General features: G+C 43.4%; 1 protein-coding gene across 3 annotated transcripts in view; it reads right to left on the reverse strand.

Moving 5' to 3' along the window:
• Nucleotides 1–19684, reverse strand: part of TNRC6B (trinucleotide repeat containing 6B) — a 190410-nt gene that overhangs the window by 33219 nt on the left and 137507 nt on the right. For all 3 annotated transcript variants that reach the window (XM_011964173.1, XM_011964172.1, XM_011964170.1), the window contains 4 exons: nucleotides 19344–19469; nucleotides 5424–5555; nucleotides 4998–5093; nucleotides 4673–4853 (listed from right to left, as the gene is read on the reverse strand). In XM_011964173.1, the coding sequence (XP_011819563.1) occupies nucleotides 4673–4853; nucleotides 4998–5093; nucleotides 5424–5555; nucleotides 19344–19469 (535 nt within the window). The remainder of the gene's footprint in view (nucleotides 1–4672; nucleotides 4854–4997; nucleotides 5094–5423; nucleotides 5556–19343; nucleotides 19470–19684) is intronic.

Genomic DNA, 19684 nt, shown 5'->3' on the forward strand with positions numbered 1-19684 from the left:
AGTAGCTGGGACTACAGGTGCCCGCCACCACACCCAGCTGATTATTTTTGTATTTTTAGTAGAGACAGGGTTTCATCATGTTAGCCAGGATGGTCTCAATCTCCTGACCTCGTGAGCTGCCCACCTCAGTCTCTCAAAGTGCTGGGATTACAGGCGTGAGCCACCGTGCCTGGTCAGTGAATTACATTTCTTTAATTTCAACTGCTTAGGGTTCTTTTGGCGACAAATGAAATGCAGAAAATTAAAGAGTTATAGAAAAAGGGCAAAAAAAGAAAAAAAAGAGAAAAAGAAGAGGAAAGAAGGAAAGAAAAAGAATAAGAGAAAGAAAAAGAGAAAGAGAAAGAAAAAGTTAAGCATGCAAGGAAAGAGCTCAGCAGCTCCAAGAACCTTAGAGAAACGGTGGCTTTTCTCATTGGAGACTTGGGGATCAAGTGTCGCCACAGCAGGGCAGCCTCAGCACTGCCTCACTAGGTTTGGTCAGGAAAAATAATCCAAGGGGTCAGAGAAAGAATAGGGGAGAAAATTGCCTTGAAAGGTTCAATCTACAAACCCCAAAGTATAAGAGGAAAAAAATCAGGCGAAGATGTACATAATTTTCTTTGATGTCACGTAGTAACCAGCATGACACTAGGATATGGAGTGTGTCTGATGGATTTTGATGGAAGGAATTCTGGGACACTGTGCTCTGGTGGCTGCATTAACAAAGAAGAGACAGTGCTTTGCTAGTGACCTTTGGCTATTTACAAGCTATCATACCTCTAAACCCAAGAAAATATTGACTTTATTGTACTTTCCACTATAGCAAAACCAAATTTCCTCAGTCCACCAAGTGGTTTCCCTGAAATTTCCAGCCCACAAACAGAAAGCTTTAGCTCAAATTAAGCCATTTAGTTAAGTTCAATGAATATTTATGGACAATCTATTCTGTGCCAGGCCTTGTTGTTAGGAACTGAGGTACAAGCAGAGATAAGACATGCCCCTTGCCTATCACCTGCTTTTATCATTCATGCAAGGACAACCCTTTGCCTGCCTCATCTGTCCTTGCCAGAACTACTCTCTCTGATGTTCACACACCCTAATTCATGGTCTGTTCATGACTAACATTTGGCTCCATTCTTACTTACATCCTTGAGGAAATGCTCTTAAATTAACTTGTCCTTACACTGATCTTGCCTTCACTCTGTTTGCAGTTCTGTTTTCTTCTCTTTTTACTATACATTAAAAAGCAAACTAGTTTCTATAACTATAATTATTTTTTAAAAATCACCCATAATTGGCCATCCTAACACAACTGTCCACGTGTACACCTGGTATCAACACAATCATAATTGCAGCATAGATACAATTACTCTTCTGTCATTTTTATAATCTCCAATATTCATACAGCTTTACTTTTCACAGGTATATACCAAATAAATATTACAAATTTTGACAAATTTTAAACATAAAAAGTGAAATTTTATCAGAAATGCATATTCTAACAAGATGAATCACTTTGTTTCTAAATGAGTTCAGATATCCACGGTAACCAAGACTCCTTACTATAATGAGAGTTTTCTCTACTATCTTATTTTAAATTTCTTTGTTGACATAAAGCACTAAGAAATCTTACTCATATAAATAAGTAGATGGGAACAGAAGGAGTCTTGTTATAACATGAATTACTTCTCCGAATTTCTTTTAAAGTATATGTTCTTTCCCCTAGCCCAGTAACATAGATACTAAAATATAATTTTTAGACAGGTCATTATCACCAACAATGCAACTAGGTATTCTTTCTCTCTCTCTCTCCCTCTCTCACTCTCCACCTCGGCCTCCCAAAGTGCTGGGATTACCAGACATGAGCCACTGCACTCAGCCTCAATTAGGTGTATTTTCAATTTTGCTAAAATTGAAGCAATTTTGCTTCAATTTTTCTAAAAGAATTAGAAACCATCTATTTTACAAAAGAATCAATAAGGATTAGTTAAGCGGTCATTAGTCATTCAAATTCTTAATTTTGAGATAATGTAACAAAGAGGCTTTATCAAGACATATTAATAAACTTTCAATTATTCTTGCTATTCTTTCACCCAGAGGTATCCTTTTTAGTTCAACATACTTAGCATCAGGAAAACTGAAATACTGTTCATTTCATTACATCTTTGGCATTTTATTAGAAAAAAAATTTTAATTTCTATATATGCTTTAAATATATTTTCATCAAATAATCTATTCAAAACAGGCAGCCAAATCTAACTTTCAGTCCTAAAATGTATTCTTCAATTCAAATAAATGTAATCATGCTAACTAAGGAAAAAAATTTTTATTTTTGAGATGGAGTCTTGCTCTATCGCTAGGCTGGAGTGCAATGACATGATCTCAGCTCACCACAACCTCTGCTGCCTGGGTTCAAGCTATTTTCCTGCCTCAGCCACCCGAGTAACTGGGATTACAGGTGCATGCCACCACGTCCAGTTAATATTTTGTATTTTTAGCAGAAATGGGGTTTCACCATGTTGGAGGCTGGTCTTGAACTCCTGACCTCAAGTGATCTGCCCTCCTCGGTCTCCCAAAGTGCTAGGATTACACATATGAGCCACCGTGCCCAGTCAGGAAAATTGTAAGTGAAATAAATGACAAAACACATCTATCTTATAAGGCAGACTATAAATGGTCAGGTCACAATTAAAATGAGACCTAATAATATTTATTTATCTATTGTTTAAGAAGTTAACAAATACAGAAACAAGCTAATAAGTCAATATTTCTCTTTAATATGGAATAATATAATGCACAGCTAAATTTACAAGTTACTTATGAAACAGGAGTATGACAAAAATCATAAAATTTCTTCAGTAAATGTGTATATATGTGTATGCTTAACTCTGATCCTTTAGCCATTTGAAATAAGAATCGGCCGGGTGCGGTGGCTCACGCCTGTACCAGGGAGGTGGAGATTGGGCAGCAGAGTGAGACCCTGCCTCAAAAAAAAGAAGGAAATCCAGCGTAGGACACCTTTGTTAGTAATCAAGGGAGGCTCCCCCATGTTTGGTACCCTGGTGTTCTTTAGCCCAGATGAGCACAGAGCTGACCTTCTTCTGTATCAAGTGCAAGAAAAGTTATTTCGAATTTAAGTCAGTTATCAGGCAGATCATCTTTAAGAATGAAAACAGTTGGTGGAAGCTGAGGATCTACAAAGTAATTCCGTTAAGATACCCAGATCAAGAACACCTTGAAGTCTTTGCTCACCCCCTGCACATGCAGTAGGAGGATCACGGGGTTGGCGCATAGTCGGCCGCTGTCATTTGTCCAGGGTCACACTGTCACCTAGAACCAGCAATTTCATGTCTTTCCAACTCTTTTTTTTTTTTTTGAGATGGGGTCTCACTCTGTTGCCCAGGTGGGAGTGCAGTGGCGCAATCTGAGATTACTACAACCTCCGCCTCCCTGGTTCAAATGATTCTCCTGCCTCAGCCTCCCCAGTAGCTGGGATTACAGGTGTGTGCCACCACACCTGGCTAATTTTTGTATTTTTTTTTTTTTTTGAGACGGAGTCTCGCTCTGTCGCCCAGGCTGGAGTGCAGTGGTGCGATCTCAGCTCACTGCAAGCTCCGCCTCCCGGGTTCACACCATTCTCCTGCCTCAGCCTCCTGAGTAGCTGGGACTACAGGCACCGGCCACCACGCCCAGCTAATTTCTTTGTGTATTTTTAGTAGAGACGGGGTTTCACCGTGTTAGCCAGGATGGTCTCGATCTCCTGACCTCATGATCCGCCTGCCTCTGCCTCCCAAAGTGCTGGGATTACAGGCATGAGCCACCACACCCGGCAATTTTTGTATTTTTAGTAGGGATGGGGTTTCACTATGTTGGCCAGGCTGATCCTGAACTCCTGACCTCATGATCTGCCTGCCTCAGCCTCCCAAAGTGCTGGGATTACAGGTGTGAGTCACCGCACCCGACCCAACTCTTGTTTTTTGAGTGTGCATAGAACAGTATCTTCTTTACAAGATAAATTCTAAATGTTGTCAGTTTGAGACGAAACTGTGATGGTGTGTGGTATCTTTTCCATTTTTAAATTTTATTTTGAAATCACTGTTTCCTCACCAATTAGATTCTGCTTACAGCATGTTTTCCAGTTCTGAAAGAGCTATGATTTGCCTGACAAAAAAGTCTTGAAGAATGTTAAAGGCATAACCTTACTTGTTCTATTTAAATCAGATGAAATACTAATATCAGATGAATTTGTATCTGCATTATAATTTTAGTTCATTTTTTGATAGAAGGCAATTGTATTAATATGAGCACACTAAAACATTTCAAACTAGTACATATTTTAACAGATCATAACCTCAGCCATGTGTACCACTCACAGCATGCACAAGCATTAAACAGGGTTTTAAAAATTCCTGGCAGTAGGAGAGCAGTTGGTCATTCATACACATATATTGAAAGACTGCTTTGAAGCCAGAGAAGTTAGAGGCCTGTCTTGGCTATTTAGTAACCATGTGGTGAGCTTTGGAAACCCACTGAAACTCAAGAAGCCTCAGATGGCTCATGTGTAAACCAGGTAAGAATATTTACCTACCTTATACAGCTGACATAAAAACAGAGGGTAATGCAGGCGCAACCCCTATCGCAGGCCTGGAGGGGTAGATTTCTAAAAAGGTAATTTTCTCTACTAACAACTTACCAGAACCATATCCAGGTATTGGCCCTTTGGTTTGAAGGTCTGGGAGCCCCACATTCAACGCGTTGGGTACCATGTTGTCCAGATGCGGCTTGGGTCCAGCAGCAGGATGAGAGGGCGAGTGCTTCATGCCCGGCTGCCTCTGCTGCTGCTGCTGCTGCAGTGCACTCACCATTCGAGCCAGCTGCGGGCCAAGAGAGACCGACACGTGATAAGCACAGCCCCGAACTTCCCAGGAAGAGACTGTGCCCGGTTCTTTGCCATAAGAGGCTAAGCCGGGATGTACTCCTCAAACACAACACTGGAGGGACCCTGTCCACCCACGTACCTGCTGCTCTTGCTGTTGGCGTACAGCTTGAGAAATCTTTCTCTGGTTCTGTAACAACTGCTGCTGTTGCTGCTGCTGCAAGAGAAGCTGACATGCCTACAAAACAAGGGGGATAGACAGAGAACCAAAGTTTCCTGAGACTGATTTACTGAGGACACCTAAAGGGTCTGTGCACTCATGTACAGGTCACACAATTCTAAAGTATCCAGGAGGGAAGTAACACCAAATTCCTGGTCTCCTGGTTACATTTTCCTCCAGTTGAGTTGACAACCCTTAAGCACACTCCATAGCCTGCCTAGAAGTGTGGACTAGCACCCTTTGAATATAGAAAGTGGCAAAGATGTGGGAAGCAAATCAAAGTTAAAGAAAAAAAAAAAAAAAAAGCAAATGACCTTTTCAGCCACAGGAAGAAAATCTGCTACTTACCAACTGAAACTGGGGAATTTGTGGAAGCTGGCTCAGCATGGCAATTTGTTGAGGAGATAACTGGGGCCCCACATTGAAAAGACCTGGACTCAGGCCACTGTTGGGAAACTGCTTGAGCATTGAGGCAGAAACCTAGCCAAAAAAATAAAAAAGAAAGAAGAGAAAAGGAATCTTCAGAATTTATCAAAATAAAATGGTTTTTCTGTAAAAAGAATCTTGATGAATCTAAAGCAAGTGTTCTCAAACTTTTCTGTGAAAAATATGTTAACAGGAAAAATACACTGAAGTGTTAACAATGATTATCTTGGAGCAGTGAGATTACAAGAGTTTTTAAATTTTCTTCTTAGATTTTCCAATTTTCTACAATAAAAAGCATAAATTTTATATTCAGGAAAACATCTTCAAGAAAAAAAAAATTGATGACAATATGGCTTTTTATCCAACCGAGAAATTATTACTGGAAATGTGCCATAAAACAAAACATGCTACATTGCATAAAGCTAATAAATTATACTTACGTGACAGTATTTCTGTGATACAAATAAGACAAATATATTAACTTGTAAAAAGGAGACATGAGTTTCAACTCATGGCTTCTGATAGCAAACACCCACAGAGTAGCAGTGTAAAAAAAGAGATAGCATAAAAGAGCCTGGAAGGTCACTGGCCCGGCAGGGTCCTTCTCCCTGTTCTCAGGAGTGACCTAGGCTAGGCTGCAGGAAGCTCTGCTGACAGAGGATTCCCTCCCATCTTTGGTTTGCTCCTCTAAGATGATTTAAGTAAGTAGAAATGACTTTCCCTGCACCCTCATCTACTGAACCCACTGGACTGGCTGGGGCCATGGAGAACAAACTTAAGCACGTGCCCACGAGTGCCAAGTAGTGTAGCACACTGGTCAAGAGTTTAATCCTACAGGCTGGGCACAGTGGCTCATGCCTGTTAAATCCCAGCAGACTGGGAGAATTGTTTGTGCCTAGGAGATTGAGAACACCTCGGCAACGTAACAAGATCCCATCTCTTTGACAAAAAAAAAGATTAAAAAAAGACTTTAGAGCTGGGCGTGGTGGCTCGCGCCTGTAATCCCACACTTCAGGAGGCCGAGGTGGGTGGATCACCTGAGGTCGAGAGTTCGAGACCGGCCTGACCAACATGCAGAAACCCCATTTTAAAATTAGTTGGGCGTGATGGTGCATGATGGCGCATGCCTGTAATCCCAGCTCCTCAGGAGGCTGAGGCAGGGGAATCGCCTCAATCTGGGAGGCAGAGGTTGTGGTGAGCCAAGATCGTGCCGTTGCATTCCAGCCTGGGCAACAAGAGTGAAATTTTGTCTCAAAAAAAAGAAAAGACTTTAGTTCTAGAGGCAGTCTGCCTGGGTTTGTAATCCCAGCTCTGCCTGCCTCCCCAATTTTTACTTTCTTTGGGACAGGGTCTCACTCTGTTACCCAGGCTGGTATGCAGTGGCATGATCACGGTTCACTGCAGCCCTGACCTCCCAGCTGGTCTCAAACTCCTGGGCTCAAGCCATCCTCTCAAAGTGCTATGATTACAAGTATGAGCCACTGCTCCCAGCCCAGCGCTGCCATTTCTAAGCTGACTCAGAGCAAGTTACTTATTTAGCCTTTCTGACCCTTACTTTCCTGATCTCCAACTGGAATGACAACAATATTAACTTCAGTCATTAGATTTTATGAGTTAATCCATGTCAGATTCTTAGAGATTATAATGTTCACATTATTCCACAGGCTGGTTCTTCAAATGTCTTCAGACAATGATTACAGTTCCCTTGCGTCTCATCTTCACGTTCAATACGATCAGTTCTTTCACCTGTATCTCCTTCCATCTCTCAGTGAAGAGCCAAGAACAGAAAGGTATTTTCCAGAGTAGTTCAACACCAAGCAGACCTGGCCATTCCTAACCATTCTGTTAAAAGCTGTGCTTTCACTAACAATGCCTAAGATATCACTTTCTCTGGTGATCATAACTCCTGATTCACACACTAAGCGTAATGTTAGTTAAAATCTATAATATTTAAAAATATGCTTTTGTTCCCTCATACAATATTTAACCCATGTAGCTGGGTTTTATTTTATTTTTTTAGATGGAGTTTCACTCTGTCACCCAGGCTGGAGTGCAGTGGCGTGATCTCACCTCATTGCAGCCTCCACCCCCTGGGTTCAAGTGATTCTTCTGCCTCAGCCTCCTGAGTAGCTGGGACTACAGGAGCGTGCCACCACACCCAGCTATTTTTTGTATTTGTAGTAGAGACGGGGTTTCACCATATTGGCCAGGCAAGTCTCGAAATCCAGACTTCGTGATCCGCCTGCCTTGGCCTCCCAAAGCACTGGGATTACAGGCATGAGCCACTGGCCTTTAGCTTTTTATTAATTGATTTTTTATTTGAGCTTAAGACCTTACATATATCTTTATGAGCATGGCATACAGAAGATGCTCCATAAATATCTATTAAATGAATGAACCTCTATCATATTTAACTTCACAGTCACCCCACCAAGTTCTTGTTGATCCTATTATTCTACTTATTCCCAGTTTGTGTTCCCCTATCCCGTCAAGGAAGGGAATGCTGAACTTGATAAAGCTGAGGATAATCTAATCATATGCCACTAAAGCTTCCTTCCAATATGAAGCCATCAGCCTGAGAATCATCAGTCACTAATCTACACAACTGTTTTAATGTTTAGCCAATATATTTCCATCTCGTCCAAAACAGACAGCTTGTCAAACGGCCTGTTGAAGTAGAATACAACAGCTATATTATTATTCTATGCCAGCATTTTTACCAATGAAGGGAATGCATGAAAACTTATTAGCAAACTATGATTATTGATTACTGCCATATGTACTCAAAAGCAATCTTTTTGATAATCTAGATTCTTTCCTGGAACTGGGACCAAATTCATCAGTCTTTTAGCTACTTTTTCCTTATTTCTCCTTTCAGAAAACATTTAAAAAATTTCCCCAGGCTGGACACGGTGGCTGACGTCTGTAATCCCAAGCACTTTGGGAGGCCGAGTTGGGCGAGGATCACTTGAGGCTAGGAGTTTGAGGCCAGCTTGGCCAGCATGGCAAAACCCTATCTCTACTAAAAATACAAAAATTAGCGGGGCGTGGTGGCAAGCGCCTGTAATCCCAGCTACTCAGGAGGCTGAGGCACAAGACTCGCTTGAACTCAGGTGGCAGAGGTTGCAGTAAGCAAAGATCGTGCCACTGCACTCCAGCCTGGACGCCAGAGAGAAACACCAAAAAACAAAACAAAACAAAACAATAAACAAAAGGCCGGGCGCGTGGCTCACGCCTATAATCCCAGCATCTTGGGAGGCCGAGACGGGCGGATCACAAGGTCAGGAGATCGTGACCATCCTGGCTAACATGGTGAAACCCTGTCTCTACTACAAATACAAAAAAAATTAGCCATGCGTGGTGGCAGGCTACCCTGTAGTTCCAGCTACTCGGGAGGCTGAGGCAGGAGAATCGCTTGAACCCGGGAGGCAGAGCTTGCAGTGAGCCGAGATCGCGCCACTGCACTCCAGCCTGGGCGACAGAGGGAGACTCCATCTCAAAAAAAAAAAAAAAAAAAAAAAAATTCACCATTCTCCTCACTTTCTTATAGTGGAGGGGTGCTTCTTTCCCATTTCTGATCTGAGGCTCCACACAGAGGACATCCACCTTTATTTTATCAGAGCACTTAAGGCCTCTTTTCCCTCCTTGGAAACAAGCCTGGAGAGAGGACCACCCCATTCCAGTGACTCTAGGTTAAGGTTGGAATTCGGTATTAGGAAGTGCACACGTTTGCCGGTATCTGCTCTATTGGTAGTAAAGGGGGCACTGTGGCCTCAATATGTTTTCCTCTTTTGCCTTAAACATTCAGAATGTGGGCAGGAAAGATGGGTATCATTGTTAAACTCCCCTTGAAGACTCCCAGCATTCCTCAAAAATCACAGACGGGGATTCTCTTCACAAATTCCTACTCTGCTCTAGGATCTGTCATTTGGTTTGAACACCCTTCTTCTTAATAGAAAAGACAAAAGCAACAAAAATTTTACCTCCACTCTGTAATCCCTGGGCATTATACAACTAGTCCAAGGCAGTGACTCCTTTCCTAGTCACCAAACTGCACCAAACCGAACGCTAAAATGTTCTTTTAATCTACCTACTTTTTTTGCAGGTCTCAGCTTACTCTGCGTTTTACTCACGCTTGCTTTTGCCCTTACTATCCATCTTCTGAAAATGTCCCATTATAAACTAAGTTAATCAGAAAGCTTCCCCACCCCATTGCATCTTCTCATTTTGTCATTCTTTGGCATCGCGGTCAGAGGTAAATTCCTCAGTTTCCTAATACTTTTGAGTCACCATCTCTGTTACATTCTCAAGAACACACGCCTATCTTTTCTTTTTTCTGTTTTTGGAAATGGAGTCTCGCTCTGTCTCCCAGGCTGGAGTGCAATGGCATGACCTCGGCTCACTGCAATCACCACCTCCCAGGCTCAAGCAATTCTCCTGCCTCAGCCTCCTGGATAACTGGGATTACGGGTGCCTGCCACCACACCTGGCGTATTTTTAACATAGACGGGGTTTCACCATGTTGGCCAGGCTGGTCTTGAACTCCTAACCTCAAGTGATCCACCCACCTCGGACTCTGAAAGTGCTGGGATTACAGGCATGAGCCACCACACCTGGCCTATCTTTTCTTTGACACTCTTTTAGTCTATGAACATTTGACCAAGTTCAGGTTTCCTGTACTTGGCTCACCAGCTCATTTTCTCTCAAGATCTGTGACTTTCACTCTACCCATCAATTCTGTCATTTTGGAAAGTACTCTAATTTCAGTAATAGTTCTCCCAGCTGCTTCCTCTCTATGCTCTAAGAGATGTTGAGTGTTACCAACCAATTTAAAAATCTGTTTGACTTTATATTTTAACAGCTGTACTCCAAGCAGACGTGAGCACCAAGTGAGCACACCACTACAGGGCATGCTGCCTCTGCACCGATTTTAGGGTGAGCATAAGGAACACGTCTTCCACAATTTCCCCCAAATAACAACTCCTCTTCATCTCTGCTTTGAATTCACACAAAATGTCACCAGTGTGACTTAACTTACTGTCTCTGATATACTAATTTTGAACTCACTATAATTTGAGTCTGGGGGAAAGGAGGGTGAGTATAGATATATTCTGTCCTAACAAAACCACGCTCCAAACCGGCCTCTTATCCCACTATACCTCAATGACCCATAAAATCATATGTACCACCTTCAGTGTGAATCCTAAATTCATTTGCGTTAGCAACTGCATTTGGTTACATAGTGTTCCCCATAAATTCATGCCCACTGGGAACCTCAGAAGGTGATCTCATTTGGAAATAGGGTCTTTGTAGATGTAGTTTAAGACAAAGTCATATTGGGTTAGAGTGGGCCCTAATCCATTAACTGGTGTCCTCATATGAAGAGGGAAATTTTGAGAGAGAAGAAAAAGCCATGTGAAGATAGACACAGGGGAAAACACCAGCTGATGACGGAGGCAGACAGTGGTGATTTCAGACTGAAATCCTCCAGAACTGAGCTAAGGTTGATTGATGGATTGATTTTTTGAGACTGGGTCTCACTCTGTTGTCCAGACTGGAGAGCAGTGGCGTGATCATGGCTCACTGCAGTCTCGACTTCTTGGGCTCAGGTGATTTTCCCAACTCAGCCTCCTGAACAACTGAGACTACAGGCATGCACCACACCACCATGCCTGGCTAATTTTTGTATTTTTTTTTTTTTTTTTAGAGATGGGGTTTTGCCATTTTGTCCAGGCTTGTCTCGAACTCCTGGGCTCAAGTGCTTGTCTCAGTCTCCCAAAGCGCTGGGAGTACAAGTGTGAGCCACTGTGCCTGGGCCTTTTTTTTTTTTTTTTTCTTTTGCAGGTAGAGCAGATACTTGGGTCATAAAGAGATCTGCAGCACCCAAGTCTCTCACACAAAGTTAACTGCACTTTCCCAACAATTCCACTTTTGAAATCACTCTGATACGTATCTTCCCACGACTTGATGTATATTAACTGAGCTCAAAATATATGCCTGGCACAGCTACTGATGCTCAGGCTCCAGGAGTGAACACAGCAGGCCCAGACCCTGCTGCTGTGAAGCTTATTACACTCCTAGGGGCAGGGTAGACAAGGAGCAAGCGTGGGAGAGATAGTAACAGGGCAAGAACCCATTATTCCCCACCACCACCCCATCTCCCACCCCCCATCAGGCATTTCTACTACTCAAAATTAGCTAAAGAAACCACCAAAGTAACACCTGCCCGTGACCCAGCAGTACCATTGAGAAATTCATCCTGGGAGACAAATATGAGACTATTGTAGCAGGCCAGGCGTGGTGGCTCATGCCTGTAACCCCAGCATTTTGGGAGGCCAAGGCGAGCAGATGACGTGAGGCCAGGAATTCGAGACCAGACTGGCCAACATGGTGAAATCCCGTCTCTACTAAAAATACAAAAAGTAGCCAGGCATGGTGGTGGGCAGCTGTAGTTCCAGCTACTCAGGAGGCTGAGGCAGGAGAACTGCTTGAACCCGGGGGCAGAGATTGCAGTGAGCCGCGATCACACCACTGCATTCCGGCCTAGGCAATAGAGAGAGACTTTAAAAAAAGAATATTATAGCAGCACTGCTCATAACAACAAAAATCTAGTAACAATCCAAATGTCTATGAACAGTAGACTTGGTAGCAGAATAGGTAAATTACGGTACAGTCATATAATGGAATACCATATGAACCACAGCTGCCCAAATCCACATGGGAATATACTTGAAATAATACAAGTAAAAATAAAACAACAAAAGGAGGAGGCTCTATACTATACGGTTTCATTAAAGTGCAAAAAGGGCAAAATGAAAACAACACATTGTTTAAAGACAGAGAGACACATACAGAAAGAGTATAAAGAAAAGCACAGGAAAGTGATCTTTAGAAGCCACCAGCTCGTATGTTCCATAAACTGACAATTTTAGAGACAATAAAAGTTTAATTTTTGAGAAATGCCTATCCCAGCCTTGCTGAACTTCTTTCTTAGGATTGCAAATGTACTGTCCCTCTCCAAAGAATACAGAAGGACCAGAGAGAAGCGCCACTAGGCTCAAGGCAAACAGCTGTTCACACCTGGGCTGCAGAGGAATCTCAGTGGTGCAGGTCTGCACATTCTCCATTTCAGGGAGTTAATTATTCTGGCTTAAAAGCCCTTCAATCTCCAGCTGTATTGGAGAAAGTGAAGATCTTATTGCAATCAATATGGCATTTAACAAAGCATTGCAGGTGCAAAATGACAGCAATTTAAAGTCAGGACAAAAGCCTGCTGGAATATGTTACTTTCTTAATATTGTATTTGCGTTACAGGAGGAAAAAGGCATGGTAGAAACCCAAGACCTGGGACATTTGTCACAAATCTTAGAGATAAGTTTCAGTGTCTTCCTTTTTTTTTTTTTCTGAGACAGAGTCTCACTCTGTCACCCAGGCTGGAGTGCAGTGGCACAATCTCGGCTCACTGCAACCTCTACCTCCTGGGTTCAAGCGATTCTCCTGCCTCAGCCTCCTGAGTAGCTGGGACGACAGACAGGTGTGCGCCACCATGCCTGGATAATTTTTATATTTTTAGTAGAGATGGGGTTTCACCATGTTGGCCAGGCTGGTCCTGAACTCCTAATCTCAGGTGATCCCAAAGTGCTGGGATTAAGGCATGAACCCTCATGGCCAGCCTCAGTATCTTCTATGTTTACATTAACTACTGATTGCCCCTATAATGGGTCAAAATGAATATAAAATCTGATATTTATCAAAATCTTTTAAACTATTCATGTGCTTTGACCCAGAAATTTCATTTTGGGCAACTCAATTTAGAAAAAATGTGGGCAAAGGTTTATGTATAAGGATTTCTTTGCAGTATTATTTGTAACAGGGAAAAATTAAAAACAATTTAATACTCAACAGTGGGGGGAAGGGAATGTTAAATAAATCAAGGTAAATCTACCTGATGAAACATCATTATGATCACCATGAATGCTACATAGCAACAGGAGAAAATTCAAGGACACAATGTTAACATCAGGTTCTAGGGAGCCTGAGTGCAATAATGTGAAAAGCATCTCTGTATAGGAACAGGGAATTAGGTAAAAATAATTCCTGTCATTGTATTTGGGTTGGAGGTTTTTTAAAGAATTTGTTTCTCTGCTATCCAAACTGTGTGTGGTTATCCTGTCTTTTTTTTTTTTAAAGACAGGATATCACTGTCACCCAGGCTGGAGTGCAGCGCTGTCATCACTGCGGTGTTGAGGCTCACTGCAGCCTCAACCCCTAGGGTTCAGGTCACCCTCTCATCTCAGCCTCCTAAGTAGCTGGGACTACAGCATGCGCCACCATGCCCGGCTAATTTTTTGTATGTTAGAGACAGGTTTTGCCATGTTGCCCAGGCTGGTCTTGAACTCCTGGGCTCAAGCAATCTGCCCATCTCGGTCTCCCAAAGTGCTGGGATTATAGGAGTAAACCACCGTGCCTGGCCTTTTCTCTCTTCAGAGTTACCCAACTGCTTAATTTTTTTTTTTTTTTTTTTGAGATGGAGTCTTGCCCTGTCGCCCAGGCTGGAGTGCAGTGGCTAGATCTCAGCTCACTGCAAGCTCCGCCTCCCGGGGTCCCGCCATTCTCCTGCCTCAGCTTCCAAGTAGCTGGGACTACAGGCGTTGCCACCTTGCCCGGCTAGTGTTTTTTTGTATTTTTTTTAGTAGAGACGGGGTTTCACCGGGTTAGTCAGGATGGTCTCGATCTCCTGACTTCGTGATCCGCCCGTCTCGGCCTCCCAAAGTGCTGGGATTACAGGCTTGAGCCACCGCGCCCGGCCTTTTAATTTTTTAAAGATATAGAAATGTTGGGAAAAGACAGAATAATCCATTATTTAATATTCTGCTCCCAGTATGCATTAAATAAATAAAACAAAATTCAAAAGTGGAGGGAACACAAGTACTTTTCTTTTTTGGGTAGAGCAGACACTTTGGTCATAAACAGATCTGCAGCACCCAGTTCTCTCACGCGAAGTTAACTGCAACTTTCCCAACAATTCCACTTTTGAAATCATTCTGATACGCATCTTTCCATAACTCGATATATAGGCACTGAGCTCAAAATACATGCCTTGTACAGCTACTGATGCTCAAGCCCCAGCAGTGAACACAGCAGGTCCAGACCCTGCCGCTGTAAAGCTTATTACACTCCTAGGGGCAGGGCAGAGAGGGAGAAAGACAAGGAGCAAGCGGGGAGAGAGAGTGATAGGGCAGGCGGCACACTGTATGTAGCTGCCCTGAGAAAGCTTCTAGGGAAGGTGGCAGTGAAGCGGAGAGCTGAAGGAGATAAAGACTGAGCCATGCTGCCATCTGGGAACAGTGTTCTAAGAGTATGCTTGGTGTGTGGGGACCACTTGGCTGGAGCAGCATGAAGGTATGAGAAAGTGGCCTGTATTTGTGGGGAGGTGGGATCACCAGGAACCTCAAAGACCAGAGTAAAGACTGTGCTTCTGCTTTGCATTCTCAGTGAGAGAACCAGCCACGAGGGGATTCCTGGTGCAACAGTAACACGACCTGCCTTTTGTTTTAGAACAGTGCTATGCAGAACTTCCTGCAATGCTAACATGTTCTACGTCTGTGCTGTCTACACAGTGACTACTAACAAGATGTGGCTATTTAAGTTAATTAAAATAAAATGTAAAATTCCGTTCTTCCAGTCCAGCAGCCACATTTCAAGGGCTGATGTGGCTACCGGCTATGACACTGGACAGTGCGGTGTCAGAGAATCAGCCTGACTCAGACTTGAGACAGGCAAGTGTCGAAGAGAGGCAGGATAGGGAACAGGCATGAAGTCACTGCAATAACCTAGACAGAAATGGCAGTGGCTTGACCAGGACTTGTGCTGTTGGAGGTGGTAAAAAAGGGTCCGATTTTGGATAAAGGTTTGAAGGGCGGTCTTACTGATGGAACGAACATGGTCATGAGAGGAGTCATGATGAGCTCCAAGGTTTTTGGCCGAACTCCTATTGGATGAGAGTGCCATTTACTGGGAGTAAGGCGATGTTTTTGAGGGCAGTGTAGGGTGAGATCAGAAGCTGTGTTTTGAACATGTTAACCTGTGAGGCATCCTATGAGTAGTCTGTGGAGTTGAGGAAAGAAAATGTGGGCTGAAGACACAATTTTGGAATTCAGTGCTTAAAGTCATTCAATTGGGTAAGATCACCTGGCAGTGACTACAGATGGTGGGGAGAGGTTCGAAGGTTGATATCTGGGGCATTCTGCTGAATAAGTATTGGGAACTTGAGGAGGAACTTGTAAAGGAGATGGAGAAGAGGAGGCAGATGGAGAACCAATGTAGTAGGTGTCCAAAAGCCAAACGCAGGAAGTGCTTCAGGAAGGAGGGAAACTGTCAAATGCTGCTGATACACCGAGTAAGAAGAGACTGGAGAACAGATCATTATATTATGCAACAAAAAGATCAGAGGCAACTCCTACAAGAGGGTTAATTCCCACTGTTGCTGCCTTACCTGGACTCCTGTACTAGCCCTGCAACTGCTCTCTTTGGCTCTAGTACTCCTGCCATTCAAACACGTCCTCTATATTACTGCCAGTGTTCCCTCCCTCCCTTCCTCCCTTTCTTTCTTTCTTTCTTTTCTTTCTTTTTTTTTTTTTGAGACACAGTCTTGCTCTGTTGCCCAGCCTGGAGTGCAGTGGCTTGATCATGGTTCACTGCAGCCTCGCCTCCCAGACTCGATCTATCCTCCCACCTCAGCCTCCTCAGTAGCTGGGACTAAAGGTGCACACCACCATGCCTGGATAATTAAAAAAAAATTTTTTTGTAGGCCGGGCACAGTGGTTCATGCCTGTAATCCCAGAACTTTGGGAGGTCAACGGGGGGTGGATCACTTGAGGTCAGGAGTTCCAGACCAGCCTGGCCAACATGGTGAAACTCCATCTCTACTAAAAATACAAAAATTAACCAGGCGTGATGGTGCGTGCTTGGTGGTGAGTACCCCAGCTACTCAGGAGGCTGAGGCGCAAGAATCGCTTGAACCCAGGAGGTGGAGGTTGCAGTGAGCTGAGACTGCATCACTGTACTCTAGCTTGGGTGACAGAGAATCCGCCTCAAAAAAATAAAATAAAACAAAATAATTTGTAGAGATGGGGTCTTACTATGTGGTTCAGGCTGGTCTCAAACTTCTGGGCTCAAGCGATCTGCCTGCCTCAGCCTCCCAAAGGGCTGGGAGTGTAGGTGTGAGCCACTGCACCCAGCATCTTCTAAACCTTAAATTTTTCTACATCACTACTCAGCTGAAAAATCTTTAATAGTATATTGTCTACAGCAGTGGCCAAACTTTAAGTGCACATAAAGATAAATGGCGGTGACTAAGCCCCAAAGCCACCTGTCACAGAAGATTGGAGACCTGGGAACTGTGTCTGTAAGTAGCAGCTTAAATAATGGTTGTAAACCATGTTGAAAAGGATTGGCCTATAGGGCCAAGTCCCAAATCCTAAGCAAAGCAAACACCTTTTCCAAATTTGGTCCCATACTTCTTGTCTAGTTCCTTCCTTTTCTATTCTTTTTTTTTTTTTTTTTTTTTGAGACAGAGTCTCGCTCTGTTGCCCAGGCTGGAGTGCAGTGGCCGGATCTCAGCTCACTGCAAGCTCCACCTCCCGGGTTCATGCCATTCTCCTGCCTCAGCCTCCCGAGTAGCTGGGACTACAGGAGCCCACCACCTCACCCGGCTAGTTTTTTGTATTTTTTAGTAGAGACGGGGTTTCACCATGTTAGCCAGGATGGTCTCGATCTCCTGACCTCATGATCCACCCGTCTCGGCCTCCCAAAGTGCTAGGATTACAGGCTTGAGCCACCGCGCCCGGCCTTCCTTTTCTATTCTAAGACAGTGTGTGTGCGTGTCTGTATGTTTCAACAAGCTCTAACTAATTATTCAAACTAACTGCCTTTCCCCCAAATGCTATGTTCTTCTAGATATTACTGCCCGTTGCACATGAGGCTCCTGCTGCTTAGAAGGCACTTTTAATCTGGTGTGCTCAGAAAATTGTGACTCATTCTTCAAGACTCAAACGATACTGCTAGTGTGAAGGCTCAGCCGATTACCCAAACTCTGTTAAACATTTCTATACATTTATCACACTATCTGCTGGGAATTCTACTATCACCTCCTCCTCACCTCAACCCACCCCTCTGCCACCAACTCCAAGAGGCTGCAGAGAGAGAGATGGCATTTTCTCCATCTGTGCACGATGAAGACATTACCTAACATGCTACAGATATTTGATAACCATGGATGACTGTCAGCCTGATACCAAGGGATACTGTAAAATGTATGTATGCTCCAAGACTTAAGAAGACACTGCTGTTGTAGAGTGCTGGGAAAGTCAGAAATGGCTCTGTCTAAAGGACAAACCAGTACCTGGGGCTTGAAGGATGACTGGAACTTAGAGAGAGGGAAAGAAGAGGAGAGGCTGGCACCTCTCCTCCACCAAGTAGCTACTTGGAGGCCGAGGAGGGAGGATTGCTTGAGCCCAAAAGTTCGAGGTTGCCATGAGCTACGGACCACACCACTGCACTCCAGCCTGGGTGAGAGAGTGAGACTCTACCTCCAAAAAAGAAAAATAAATAAAAACACCAAAACAAACAACAAAAACTGAACCTTTACAACCTGCTGGTTGGATCTAATAAGCGCTCCCATCTTCTTTTACAGAATGAAATGGACTCAAAACTTTGTTTATTAAAATAACATTCTAAGGAGGGACTAAGGCCATACATTGAATCCTTGCATAAGCTTATCAGCTATTACTCTGTCCTCACGTCTGCTTTCTCACAAAGGGGAACGGGGAAAGTGTGTGGTAGACTAACACACATCTCTCACCTTTACCCACAAAACAAAACACCATCTCTCCGCACATCTCCTACTAAGGGACAGACCTACCTGGTTCCCATGGTATCCAATGGACTATGTCATACACGGAGCTGCTCATGAATAAGAGTTAAGTCCAGGAGTCTCTGCTACGTCATTAGTTCTAAAACTCCCCTTAGAGCACCTAATTGCTTTGTTGGCATGCAGCTCAACATTTTCGGAATAATCCAGAATCTGACAATTCTCTGGTTTTCTTTTTTTTTTTGAAATGGAGTCTCACTGTATCACCCAGGCTGGAGTGCAGTGGCACAATCTCAGTTCACCGTAACCTGTGCCTCCTAGGTACCAGCGGTTCTACTGTCTCAGCCTCCCGAGTAGCCGGGATTACAGGCGTGCAACACCACGCCCAGCTAATTTTTGTTTTGTTCTTTACGCCTGGCTAATTTGTGTTTTTTGGTAGAAACAGGGTTTCGCCATGTTGGCCAGGCTCATCTCAAACTCCTGGACTCAAGTGATCTGCCCACCTTGGCCTCCCAAAGTGCTGGGATTACAGGCATGAGCCCCTGTGCCAGGCCGAATTCTCTTTTTATCTGTGGATAAATCCTTGAGGGCAACCAGCCTCTGAACACTGACACATAAGAACTTGTTAATAGTAGTTTTAATTATATGCAGTTTGAAAATATATAGTTACAAAAATAGGAGATCTAAAAGGAATAGAATCATAAGCTTTTCATGCAAAAATACCAACTTTGTTGGTATGCATGATGCAATAAAAAATGAGATTTGATATTCTGTTCTAAAAGTCTTGATCTTTGGCAGCTAGATATTTCATATTTTACTCTACTTGATCTTAGCCAAAAGGTCAAGAAAAGATGGCTTTTTCCTATTTTATGCTACTATTATTCTTTTTATGCCCACAAAAATCAGTTAACAACTGGTAACTACCTGAAATGGTCTTTAATTTTGAATCATAGGAACACAAAATTGCTTACCTGGGGGGAAATAAACTGGGGAGGCACTTGCGCCCGGAGACTGGGAGAAGAATTTAGTGGCTGCACTGGTGTGTGCAGACCTCTCGATTGTGCTGTGCTGTTTCCAAACAAACCATGACTACCGCCCTGTAAACAGAAGAGCAGCAGTAAGGCTATTTGTTAACATAAGAAAATGCAAGTAAGAAACAGTTCTGGTCTTTTAGATCCCTCAGAAGAATCACAGGCTGTGTTCCATGGAATAACAGAATTTCATAACTGAGAAGTTCCTTATCTTAGAAGGCTTAGGGCAATTACTCAAATTGAATCATGAGTACCTGTACACAGTTTGACGAACTCTATAA

This window comes from Colobus angolensis, unplaced genomic scaffold (genome assembly GCF_000951035.1).
Source record: "Colobus angolensis palliatus isolate OR3802 unplaced genomic scaffold, Cang.pa_1.0 Scaffold65, whole genome shotgun sequence".
NCBI lineage: Eukaryota > Metazoa > Chordata > Mammalia > Primates > Cercopithecidae > Colobus > Colobus angolensis.